At 35.5% G+C, this 13231-nt stretch overlaps 1 protein-coding gene across 7 annotated transcripts; it reads right to left on the minus strand.

The window, feature by feature from the left end:
- Positions 1-1200: 1200 nt before the first annotated feature.
- Positions 1201-12729, minus strand: LOC116140905 (paired amphipathic helix protein Sin3-like 4). 7 transcript variants are annotated; one of them, XM_031426483.1, is made up of 25 exons: positions 12536-12729; positions 12401-12439; positions 12155-12310; positions 11386-11556; positions 11104-11290; positions 10924-11022; positions 10616-10783; positions 10190-10535; positions 9568-9704; positions 8667-8742; positions 8552-8581; positions 7666-7946; positions 7349-7503; positions 6847-6974; positions 6476-6730; positions 4945-5637; positions 4656-4747; positions 3353-4003; positions 3126-3229; positions 2707-2845; positions 2458-2610; positions 2195-2355; positions 2006-2117; positions 1628-1817; positions 1201-1509 (listed from the first exon to the last, which is right to left on the minus strand). In XM_031426483.1, exons 3-24 carry the CDS (start codon positions 12226-12228, stop codon positions 1659-1661), a joined length of 4371 nt encoding a protein of 1456 aa, XP_031282343.1. In that variant the 5' UTR covers positions 12229-12310; positions 12401-12439; positions 12536-12729; the 3' UTR covers positions 1201-1509; positions 1628-1658. The 7 variants fall into 7 exon arrangements, with proteins under 7 accessions (XP_031282343.1, XP_031282350.1, XP_031282358.1 ...); XM_031426490.1 differs by lacking the exon at positions 12401-12439; XM_031426498.1 differs by lacking the exon at positions 12401-12439 and having other exon boundaries at positions 10262-10535; positions 12513-12729.
- Positions 12730-13231: the final 502 nt, after the last annotated feature.

Genomic DNA, 13231 nt, shown 5'->3' on the forward strand with positions numbered 1-13231 from the left:
GGTTTTTTGAGCTTCCAAATTTATGATGCTACTCAACATGACTTAGCTGCTCAGTCCTGATATCCCTACAAAAAAGAAGAATTCGTGATCTGTTGGGATGGTGAGTTCTGTAAGCCATTCTTCTATCATGAGTGGAGCTATTTGCACTCCTTTTTAAAATGCTCACAATTTGACATGTTCTCATACACATTGCCATCTTCATGTCAAGAATTCGTTATTGGATATATAATTGTAAATTTTTGAAGCCATTTTTTGTTTTTAATAATAATAATTATTATTATTATTATTTACCGAAGTATTACAAGGGGGATATAAGTTGTACTGGGGCTCTGACGAAGCAGTGCATGTCTCCGTTCAAGACAACTGTATCAAAAGATTGGAGGGTTAATCACTTAATTGGTTGTGGTGGTTATTTTAGTAATCTCAACGTAAGAAAACGTTATCTATGCATATGCTTCACTATGCTATGATGTTCAAGGTCAAACCTTGATCTTTCCCTATAACACCTTCGTTGGTAACTGCTTAAGATTTTGAGTTCAAAATTCTATACTATTTCTAAATACAAGAGCTTGTTTACCCAGGCTGGAAAATCGCATGAAATTCATATCCATCTATGAAGTCCACCAAATAATTGTTCGTGCTAGAAATTATCTTTCAACATTTGTACATGCGAATCCGTCTTGTTTCCATTGGTAGAAATCCCAAAATGATAAAGCGCATTAAAAACCACTGTTGAAGACCAAATTCCTACCATGCGCTTAACCTGTTAAATGTAATGCGAATACTTATTGCAGTGTCTAACATCCTGACCACCACATAAATGATATCCGAATTCCAAGGCAAAGATTGGTGCCGTTTATGATTTAACCTTGTATACTGGGCCACCTAATCAATTAGTTTTGAATTCTAGATGGTAGAATAATGGGATGATGAGTCAGACATGATTATCGACATTCCTGTTAAATAACTGCAAAAATAATCAAGGGAATTAAAATCAACTCAATGCGATTACAGCTAATAGTTGTTATCACGTCATAGCAATTGAACAGGAAAAGTTATTATTTCGCGGCAGTTGCATATACAAAATCAGCGGCAGAGTCGATGACAGAAAGGAGATATTTTAAGGCAGGAAGAGCAGTTGATATGGGCAATGAAGAGCAAAACAAGTTGAACAATTGCAATAAATGGCAGGGCCTAAGCGAGAAACATTAGAAGAGAAATAAAAAATATAGATGAATGGAATGGACATATATCTCAGGTTTTACATCACATATTACCTCTCTATATACATGATGATGGCTCAAAATGCCACAAACTTGCATTATACTACAATCCTCCGAGCCATATCCCCCTTCCTCAGATTCTTTATTGAGTTGGTGAGACAGAAATATCAGAGTACATGAAAGATGAATCCTGCAAAAGCTTTTCCACTCGCGGCGCTGTTGACCTTTCCAATTCCAGCACCAGTGTATATAATGTGTGGTCAAGACATTTGAAGTACAAGAATATCTGAAATACAAGTTATCGAAAATATATTATCATCTTCTTCCAATTATCATCAGGTATTGGATGTAGGGGAACATATTCGGGATACCAGATACAGCAATTAAAAAAAAAAAGTACGTACCATATCTACTACAGGGTCACAACAAAGCATATTACGATCCAGAAAGCCATCTTTGAAACCGTTGTAGTCTTCTAATTGGATAACCATTTGAAGCCTTTGCCTGGTTGTGGCATGGGCTGTTCTGAGGGAAACTTCTACTTTTCCTTCTTGTTCGAAACAAGAAATCTTCGGTATCCAAAACATATGAGACCTACCAGGCACAAATTTCCAATTTATTAGCACAATGATATATCTACTTCAATCTCTCCTATAATTTAACAGTTTATAGTTAAAAAAAAAATTAAAATAATTGATATACAAACTGACACATACAACCGAACTCAACAAGGCCACCAAACCAGTTAGAGTTGGCTTAAAAAGATTTACAAAATAAAATACCTTGGATGAATTGCAAGTTATCTTGCACTCCAAACCGTTAGCAATTTGAAGTCCTTCCATGGCCTGGCATGTAGCAGAAAATTCATCATCACCTGCAAGTTTGCGTTTATTCCTGCAGAATAGCAAAAATTAATAGCCATTACGGGTATATGAAAGTAAAAAAGTTTGACTTTTTCCATTTTCACATACCTCTTCAAGAATATCCCAGACTTCTCTTTTTTCTCAGGAATTGATAGGAAGTCATTGTGAAGGTATGCTGCAAAATTGGGATCCATGGAAACAGCTGTCACTTCAGGCTTATCATGTCCATTGTCCATAAGCTGAATAGAGAGATGGGTTGGTGTGGATGACTGCAGCAAAAAATAAAATTATATATATTTAATATTTTCCAATTTAAAATCATAAACAGTCCTCGAAGGAAAAGAATTGGAAGAAAGTAGTAAAAAGCATACACATTCAATACGATATATGTTCTCATCATGCAGAAGTACACGTGCATTTTCATGATAAACTATATCAACAAATCTTCCAGGTTTTCTTGATTTCTCATATGCATACAGTTGAAGAAGCTTGTTATCCATCTCATCAGTTGCTACTGCTTGGAGCTAATAAAAATACAACTACAATTAGTATTTAGAGCAGTGCAAAAGCAAAGGGAAAAAAATTCAATAAACTAAAAGAAATAAACCTAAGCATCTTACATGTTTGACAAGTTTATATAGCAACTTGTCCAATGTGAACAAAACATAAGACTGAGTACCAATAATAGCTCGGCAATCATCCTCGAATTTTGTATTGTCAGAAGAACCATCCAGTAAACTATAAAGTGCACTCATGAACCTGCATCAGATCTCCAATTAACATACACTTATAAATAAAAAACGGCTGAAATACTCAAAATCCTGTAAAGATAAACAACCTGGCATAAAGATCAGTAGGACTAGTATCATTAGACGTCCTCCATTTCCTCTCTGCGGATGATGATGAATTAATCTTTGCTGATTGTATTCTCTCATACAATGTCTGCCAATGAAATAGGGAATATGAAGTCAATGAATGTAACAAAGAATTTAATCCAGTAAGGTCAATTGAATATATACTAAATTCTCACATAACANACCTGGCATAAAGATCAGTAGGACTAGTATCATTAGACGTCCTCCATTTCCTCTCTGCGGATGATGATGAATTAATCTTTGCTGATTGTATTCTCTCGTACAATGTCTGCCAATGAAATAGGGAATATGAAGTCAATGAATGTAACAAAGAATTTAATCCAGAAAGGTCAATTGAATATATACTAAATTCTCACATAACAAAAAAAACAAAAAAACAAAAAGGCCTTACTTGGTGAAGCCTAAATAGCACATAGAAGGAATCGTTTCCATAGAAAACCCTAGAGTCCTTTTCTTTGTCACGTAAAGATGGGGCAACATGCTTTGCTAGAGGCTTCACGGTCAGTAGAAAACGTTCTGAATATGGTAATAATGTCCCATCTCCTTCAACATCATGAGCATCAGCCATCCCTTCAGCTTCACCTTCACTTTCTGCCTTGTTATCATGCTCATCATGGTCTCCATCTTCCTCGTGCTCTTCCCGAGAACAATCCTCGGCATCACCAGACTCACTTCCAGACACATCACCATTCTCAGAGGCATTTTCAGTGTCCTCTGAAGACCTCTGAGCACTGTCCTCGCCTTCATCATCAGCATCAGCTTCATTTTCACCCCCAACCTCCCCACAACATATTTCTTCTTCTCCGTGTCTGGTTTGATATTGCCTGCTGACAGTAACATCCTTTGCTTTAGGTGCAGCCTCCAGACCAGCTTCTCCATAAGCAGCAAAATTATCCTCCTCAAAATCTCCATTAGGAGATAATTCACCCTCTTCTCTTTCAATTTTAAATTGCATAGCAGATTCAGCATTATATCTCTGAGTATTTGCACCTTCTGTCAGCACCCCATTTGTGGTTATCATCTGCCTTGAAGAATCCCCAGCCTGCAACATCCATAATGAAATGGAATCATCTTCCAGTGTTAGATCACTACAAAACAATAATAAAAACAACACAGAACCGAGTTTTTAATTGATTATGAATTTTTTATTTAAAATATAACCCATGGCAAGCCTCGATGTCCAATCATTGGACAAACTGCACATATATGTGCGAGAACTTAAAAATATATATCATAACTTGTATAAGCTACTTCCTAAGCATACCTAAAGTTCTATCAAACTAAATAATTCCAAACTTCAAAGATTTAATAGCCTATTAACAGGAGGACAAGAACCATCGAGAAGTATGAGAATAACAGCGGTTTAACTGTTTGAACAACAAAGTATGCAAATGATAAGAAGATGTCATCTCAAATGATTCCATAAACGTTTCAGTCAAAAAGCTATTTATCTATCACCAGGACCATAATATTTGTTTGCAAATTGCCATTATATAGCCATCAAAAGCAACTTTGCTTTGGGATCAGATAGAAAGTCAACCATGAACTCAATTATCAGCTCCTTCACATTCCACATATAAGGTATCAAACAGTGAGATTATATACAGTACAATCCTGATTGTCATGACATACAGAAAAAATGCCCTTAACTTGAAAGTTAATAAATATAAATAGAGATAGCATTGAAGCTGTACCTCTGATGAAGGTAAAATTTCATTACTTGACCTTAACTCAAGTCCACCCTCAACAGTGAGATTACCAGGTCTAGAGTGGGTTGTACTAAGCCCTTGAAAAAAAAAAATCTCAGCAGTCAAGACATCATTATAAAAAATAATTAAAAAAAAAAAAAAAAAAAATCTCAGCAGTCAAGACATCATTATAAAAAATAATTAAAATTCAAAGAAAATTTAGCAGTAAACTTCATGAGAGAAATATAAGGAAACAAGAAACCAAGTTATATTGAGTTGGAAGCAATTCACAAACCTGATGTATTCTCTATGTTAGTCCTTCCATTACTTTGATCTGCCCCAGTAGCAAGTGATGCATTTGTATTGATCAACCGATCATTGGTACTAGCTTGTTTGCTGATCCCAGATGTTTCATCAGCCATAGCTGCATTGTTCTGCACTTTATCTTGCTCAGAACTATCACAGAAATTGTCACTCTTACGAGCAATATGATCAGCTTCTGAACCATCTTCTTTGACCCCATGATCCCCATTAGGCAACCAAGCCCTAGAAGAACTTGATTGTTCGGGTGGAATACTCTCATCTCCATTTCTGGAAGGATTCACATGTTTGGAATTGGTGACAGTAACAGGACCATCAGGACTGCCATCACTATCACCAACACAAGCAGTACGACTTTTGACAGAATGATTCTTGGCCTTTACAACATCTTCAGTGTCCTCTGCACCCTGAGGCCGAGGAGGAACACCAAGTATAGGTTCCAAGAAGGTTGTCCAGATCTTCATTACTTTGTCCAACTGTTCAATTGAACACATTTCTCCGCATGAATATTTAATGAGCTGATATAAATCTTCATGAATGTCAGGATCTGGATACTCAAATTCCAAATGTGGAACAATAGACCGCCTATTTCCAGCAGCAATTGCAAGGAGCGTGTCATCTTCCTTACGCTTCTTCTCACTGATTTCTTTTATCTCTGCCAACAAGGCTGTAAAAAAAATACAAAACAACAATTAGAACTTAACTTAGAGTGCAAAGGATGTTCAATGAAACTGGTTGAATCTAATAACATTATCTTGTTCCTTTTCATTCTTTTACTTTATGCAAAAGTCCCTCAACCATCCCATCATGTTCACTGAGTTCTACACTGAGAATACTTCCAAACCCTACAGTTTTGTAGCAAAGTAACTTGTGGGATATAATAACCCATGTAGGTTGCCCATCAAAGGGATTTGAACCCTTTACCTCAGTTGTAACCAAGGGCATTACTACTAAGACCAATGTTTGGAGTTCCTTCACATAATCAAACAAATAACTATGGTGTGCATGTTTAAGATATTTGTAATAGTAAATATCTCTGAAACATTCAAAGTAAACAGAACAATTACAGGACAGAAAAACCACATTCAGGGAATTCCCATTTAACCAGGGTGAGACAAGTAACATTTATAGTTAATTCCCCACCAAGATTTGGGAAGTACAACTCCAAAGGGAGACTATCAATTTTAGGTGCATTTTCAAGATCCAAATTTGCTTTATGTGGTAGCTTCAAAGATGTTCTCCTATGTACTAGCATTTGGTACTTTATGTAAACTAACTAAGACTAAAATTAATGCATCAAGATTGTAAATTTGTCATGCAGACCAAGACCCCATAACCATTTTATATTCTACCAGTGCAAAAGAATCAGGGTCTGTATTCTACCCATACAAAAGAATCCAGGTGTGTATTTTATCAATACAAAAGAATCATGGTGTATTCTACCAGGACAGAAGGAATCATGGTGTGTATTCTACCAGTACACCAGATGTCAAGTATTAAATTACCTTTTGCACCCAAGCTCTTTGAGTCCTGTTGCTTGAAATAGAAGCTACGATGATCAAGAGATTTATGATAGTTCTTGGCATAGATTTCAGCCCAAACTTTATTAAAATCAGAACGACACCTCGCCCACTCTTCTTGTTTTTGCTTCAATCGTGTCAATATAACTGGCAAAGCAAGAGAGGCATTCTTTCGTAATACATCCATCACATCAAGTCCATGGTCACCATACAATCGTTCAATGCACCTCAGATTCAAAGCTGCATTAACAGACCAAAGGGAATAATCTCATAAGATAAAGGAAGGAATTCAACAAATGAGCTCACAAAACATAACGCATAGACAGATTTTAACCCGTCATCAGTAAATTTAGTACCTGTGAAGTGTTCTTCTATACGAATAGGGCCATCTGTTTTGATTGTGTTATTATTAATCTTTTCCAACAATTCTTCTACACGTTTGGTAGTTACATTCACAGATTCTAGCAACATGTCCAATTCAAACCTGTCAACATTGTTCCAAAACATAGTCACTTGCCAAAGCCAATATAATCAGAATATTGAAAATTAATTCAGAAAATGGATAACACCATGAAAGAAGGTAAGAAAACGAGTGTTTGGAGGGGGGAAAACTTTGCATATGTTTATTTACTCTTGAATCTGGAAAAAATACTGCGACATAAATTTTAAGTTCCTTACAAACCAGGCATCAAATGAAAATGAGCGACAAAAATTAACAGATTAAACTAAAGCCTATTATTGATGAATAAACATGTTTTGGGGACAAAAAGCAGTATTACTAGGTATCATTCGTAAATTTACTCAAGAGAGCACAGGGAAGGAAACAAATAAACATTACAATTTCAGGCAAGCTCCAACCTGTCATCTTCGCATCGAAACAGGCTTTCTTCATACTGGTTTTTGCGCATGTGTTTGAAAGAGTAATCTTCACTTCCTGAAGTTACAGAAACCCAATGATCATTCAGTACTTCAGCACCAAGATCTGTTCTCTGGCTCGCAGAAGGTATTGGATACTGCATGATAAAAGTACACAAAGATGCAAAAAATTAGCAGGAGTGTCAGTGTCTCCTTTACTTTCTCTTACTGTTCCCTTTCTGGGCTACGGAAATCCCAGGGTCTCCTTTAAAAACAACAAAAATTAATAACAAATTAAACCAAAACAGAAAAAATCATACATTTTTTGGAAGAAGTCGATAACTGGGAGTGCAGCGCTCACAGTTTGAGAGGTCAAGTTCTTGAATAGGTTTTGCCATATACTTATCCTTGCTGGAATACAAAGACATCTTCTGACCTATGACATCTTTAACTACAAAGGCCACATTTTTATCAAGTCTGTCTCTTTCCCTATTTTCACGGTCCCTATCTTTAACCACATCATCCCTTTCACGATCTCGATCTCTATCCCTGTCCTCTACCTTAACAGATCTGGGTAAATATCCTTCATTCCACAAGGATTCTGCAATGAATGAAGATCAAAAATTAATAATACATACTAAGCATCAAGTTGCACCCCCCAATGCAATTGATAGGAACCCACTCCAATAACTCAACAATGTGGGCTGGGCCATGGGTCTTTCATAGGCTTGGGTAGAACTCTCCTTGGAAAACCGGCTTACCAAGGGAGGGTGCCCAAGCGTTTATAACCCACATGCCCACCCTTTTCCCTTTCAATGTGGGATCCTAACAGCAACTCAGTCAAATTAGCTTATTGGGTAAAGCAAAATGCCTAATAAAACCCATGGTGATTACAAATTACAGAACAACTTCTGAATCTAGCACCATCCATACGTAATGCATATAAATTACAGGTATCCCATCAAGCAATGAGCCCAAAAGTTTAATAAATTGAACCAACCTAGCTAAAACTAAAGTCAGTTAGGTTCATTACTAGAGTTCATACAAACAATGTCGCCATGCAAAGATTTAACATTAGAAATGTATCATCTTGATCCAGCATTTTACATGAATTCTACTTGAGTGGCAAACCAGCCAAGGGAAACTTCTATGATGAAGAAAATATGAACTATTATAAGAAGAAAAGAAACAAATAATTTTACTTACTTTTACTCATAACATCAGCAAGAAATCCCTCTGAAGAAAAAGACTTGATTAGATAAGATGCTGATAATGCAACATGTACAGTAGATAATTTAAGGCATTTCTTTTAAATGGTTACCATTTTTCTCGCAACGAGCCAAAAATCCATGGAACCCCTCTATAAGATCTGGATACTTTCCAAGCAAATCACCGACCTGATACATGAAAAAGTTTCACAATCACTAATTTTTTGCTAGCAAAAGACTCAATGGATGCATCAGGTAGAAACTATTAATATTAAAAGTTAAAAAGTCAGGTTTGTGACAATTCCATAAAATACGTATGCTTTCTGAGAGAGAAGATAAATCACAGAAAGAAAATTTCAATTCTTAAAACTAATCTTAGAAAAGGATATTTTACTGTCCAAATAAAATGAATTTTCAAAATATGACAAGTCAAAGATTATCATGGATCAACTACGCGCTCTTGTGAACTAGCTTAAGAATAAGAAAGAGTATTCTCTCTATATTGCTGAAGATTTAAAAGAAAAAAAAAAAAATTAGAGGTCAAGCTGATACAGGATTGTCAGAGTCAAACCAGAGAAGGCTATAAATAATGCCAGTCCTGTCAAACAAGTTAGAAAGTATTACTTGACCACCATCCAGAAACAAACAGGAAACCGTTTTTCTTTTTCTGGTTAAAATCAATAGTTGGGGTGATATTTGGCCAACTTAAACAGTTGTCAATGATTTTTATGCAAGGATTAAGACATCATCTGCTGCATTGACAATGCTGTGCTTGCATCAAAAATATAAAGAGCCTTAATATTTATTTGCAGTTATTTGTTAATCCACTTTAAACTAATCTATAAATAGATTAATCCAGTGGTGCACAGCAAATTCTTCAACAGCGCTTGTGAACAACCTATGACACTAGCTATCTTTATTTCTCCAATATATTCTAGATAGAATCAAATATAATAATCAGAGATGATTAAGAAAAGCTAAATTATGATAACTTAATATATTAATCAGCCATACCAAAGATTGCAATTCTGGTCGAGTTATTATTTCCTTGGTGTAGAGATGAAGGCACCTCAAAAATTCCTGGTAATCCTCAGGATTACGTAACTTCTCCTTTACTTTCTCACAGAATGCCAGCTCCTCGCTGTATACACCTGCATAAAAAACGAACTAAGTTATAGAAAGCTAAAATTCTTGCATAAAAGAATCAGCACTTACAGGTATGCACATACATAAGAATGAAACATCTTGTAAAGCGGCACTCCAATAGTTAAAACAGTAGTGCTTCAAATGCTCAACAAATGTGATACTGAAACTATATTCTACTGATAATAAAATGACCTAAATGCAGGGCATATGCTTCTTTTCTCTCTCTCTCTTCTTAAATGGAGTTTCTGCTTATGTAGTACACAAGTATCCAAAGAGAAACTAGTAAATAGGTATCAACTCTCAGTCACATATAATGCTAGGATAAAACTATTCCTCTTTCATTTCTTTTTCAGTTCTTGTGTCTTATCTGAAGCAGACAAAAAATTCAAGAAGTGTAAAGCTTTTATCAATAGATAAAGGCGATCAGTTGATAGATTTTAAATTAATAGTTATGTGGGTAAAACAACAAATTCTATAATTAATAACTCACTTTTCATGGAATTTTTATCATCATAAGAGGATGAAACAGGATGCATTCCAAAGTTTTCATCATCTTCCCCACCTTGATGCAATTGTTCAGCAGTTGAGTCTTCAATCCTACGAGCCTTCCGTTTCTGGGCAAGGCGTTGCATGTTGAAGTCCCTATTGCCATCATTCTCAAAGTCTCTATCATCCCGCTCCCGCTCTCTTCTATCTCTGTCTTCTCTCCTCTCCCTTTCTTTTTCCCCACGCCTCCTTTGATCTTTGTCAGATTTCATCAGCATCCTATCATGGTCTGGATCAGGTCGGTCAACACTAAGGTCACGGTCAGCATGTGAAGCTGTAGTCCTCTCTTTCTGACAAAAGAGCCCATAAACCATATATTAGCTTAAGGTTAACACAAAATGAAATAATGACATAGATGAGAAAAAAATACCTTGTCAACCTGCATTTGCCGCATTGTGGGCATTGCAGAGCTCCTATCACGAAGCAGAGAAGTCCTTCCAGAAGGGACATATTGAGTTGATGCTGATGCTGAAGAATCAGGTAGAAAATGAGTAAACTCAACAAGCAGATCAGGATGGTCTTGGAAAAGTGAAGCAACCTACAAGATAATATAATTTAATAATCAGAAGCATTAAGGCAAAATCTTAATGTGAGCACATGAAACCAGATAAACAAATAAAGGAAAAAGTTGTGGAACACCAAACATATGGTACAGACAAATAAATTCAAAAAACATACCTCCTGGTAGACTTCAGTTATCGACTTGTTTTCCTTTCTGTACATGTTCAAAATGTCTAAAAATGATTTATAAACATGATCATCACCTTGAAATCTTGTCTGCAGGAATACAATTTATCAGACTCTAACCTTCATAATAAAACTACTACCTCAAGTCTAGCCATGTCATAATACTTTTACCTTAATCTTGTTTACAAAATTAATAGCCTCTTCAAATTCGACTGGCTTCTTTTGTGGAGGTTGCTCATCCTCAAGTGGGAGGGTGATCTCATATCCCTTTGGCAAGAAGGTATTGAATCCTAAAATTAATTCTCGATGCCCTTTAAATAGGTCCTTTACCCTTGCTATGACACCTGCTGTGTCAATTCTACAATCAAGATAACATAAGCACCAATCAAGATAACATATTTCCACAAACATTACCCTGATAAAAGAACCCACAATGATGTTACATCACCAAACCTTTGAGCTTTGAAGTCTTTCATAACTTCAAGGAAGTCATCATATTTTTCCCTTTTGTCCTGAAATATGTCCTTAACAGCCTTGAGATATGCTAGAGCATCGTTTGTTGTTAGCTTCTGTGTAGCTCCTCCTCCTGCTGCTCCTCCTCCCATCACTTGGGGTTGCCCAGAGCTTCATTCCCAAAAACATATATTAAAAAATTATAAAATGCAATATTCTGAAAACACTAGCTGTAGATCAATACTCAGATCATATTTTTCACACATAACTAGAACTTCATCTAAAATCACTTCCTTGCATCAAAGAAAGAGTATCAGTACTTTCCTGAAATTCAAGTACACTTCCACTAGATCAATATCAGATTATAGTTTTCCAAATAAAATGAAAACAATATCTCAAATTAGTGAAGTATATTCTGCATAAACGACGTACTAGTAATGTTCCAAACACATAATAATAATTGCTACTTTCGGTTTCTCATTCTACACCTCTAATAGAATCAAGGTCACGAAGTCATTCACAAGAGAATCTAAACAAAGAAAAACCTGATCTTTCTTAGCAAGTCAAAAAAATAAAAAAATTCAAGGCATAACCATCAACAAAGTATGTTAACCAACAAGCAGTCGTCAAATTAACACAAAAACCAAGGAAAAATCAACAGAAAGTAAGTATTATTTTAATTAAAGAACTTAATCTCATTATAACAAAACAAACTTCAATAATAAAAAATTAAAAATTAAAAACAACAAAAATAAATAAATAAACTTACGCTTCTCCTCTCGAAGAAATCATGGGCCGTTTAAGTTGAGAGTTCATGTAAACATCGTCTCTGGACCTCTTCATCTTGTAAAAACAAACACAAAATCTCTCTACACCTCTCTTCAACAACAAATCATGCTTTTAACTTCAATTAACCTCAAAAATCCTGCAATCAAAAACTTAGTCATTGAAACAAAACCTCTCAAAACAACATCGCAGATCTAACAAACGACAAAACGCAGAATTTTATCCTAACCTCTGAACAGATCACCGAAATCACAAGTAATTAGCATTACTTGAAGATAAAGCAACGTTCAGAAAATAAATTAGCAGACCGAAACGAAAATATCAGGGAAAGCGAAAATTACAATGAAGATAAAAAGATCTTTACATCTCCGAATTTGCAACACCAAATAAAATCAAAAAGTCTTCACGACCAAGCATCCTCTATCATGAGTAAATTAAAGAAGAACAAAAGCTTTCTATTTTTTTTTTCAATTTTGGAGGATTTTGTGAATTTTTAACAATGTTTTAAGAGAGGGAATATGATAATTAAAACAGAGGATACACATACACAACACAATGTTAAGAGAAAAGGGAGAGAAGTGAGTTTTACAATGGGATATAATAAGAAAAACGAACGTGTAGGGTGTGGAGATAGTAAATTTTACAGCCGGCAACCGGTTTATTTCTTGGGTTACCGGTTATAGGAGGTTGATTTAGTCCTATGTGTAAAAATTAGGGTTTGGTTGGTGTAGCTTATTCCAGATTTGGGAGCGTCCCGAGCACGGCCGAGTAACAAAAGTAGTGGTGTTTTTGACAATTAATAAAAATTGAGGGTCATATTGGGGATAGTGTTATGTTATTGAAATTGCGTCTTTTAATAGTGTTCGCGTTTGGATTTGTAGAAAATAATATTCAGTTATGAGTTACTTTAGTTTTGATTAGGGTTTGGTTTGGGCGAGTTTAGAGATTTTAGGCTTTTACGGGTTGATCTTGTGAGGGTTAATTTGGTATGAAAGTGTGAGGTGGCTGTTTTTAATTGGTCTATATCTTTTTTATCAGATTGGTGATGATAAAATTAAAA

This window comes from Pistacia vera, unplaced genomic scaffold (genome assembly GCF_008641045.1).
Source record: "Pistacia vera cultivar Batoury unplaced genomic scaffold, PisVer_v2 Contig1111, whole genome shotgun sequence".
Taxonomy (NCBI): domain Eukaryota; kingdom Viridiplantae; phylum Streptophyta; class Magnoliopsida; order Sapindales; family Anacardiaceae; genus Pistacia; species Pistacia vera.

Coding starts and splice junctions, on each gene's coding strand:
- LOC116140905 (XM_031426490.1), bottom strand. CDS start 12,228: ATGAAGAGGTCCAGAGACGATGTTTACATGAACTCTCAACTTAAACGG. Junction 2,611..2,706: donor TATATAAACTTGTCAAACAT/GTAAGATGCTTA, acceptor TATTTTTATTAG/CTCCAAGCAGTAGCAACTGA. Junction 2,356..2,457: donor ACATATATCGTATTGAATGT/GTATGCTTTTTA, acceptor TTTTTGCTGCAG/TCATCCACACCAACCCATCT.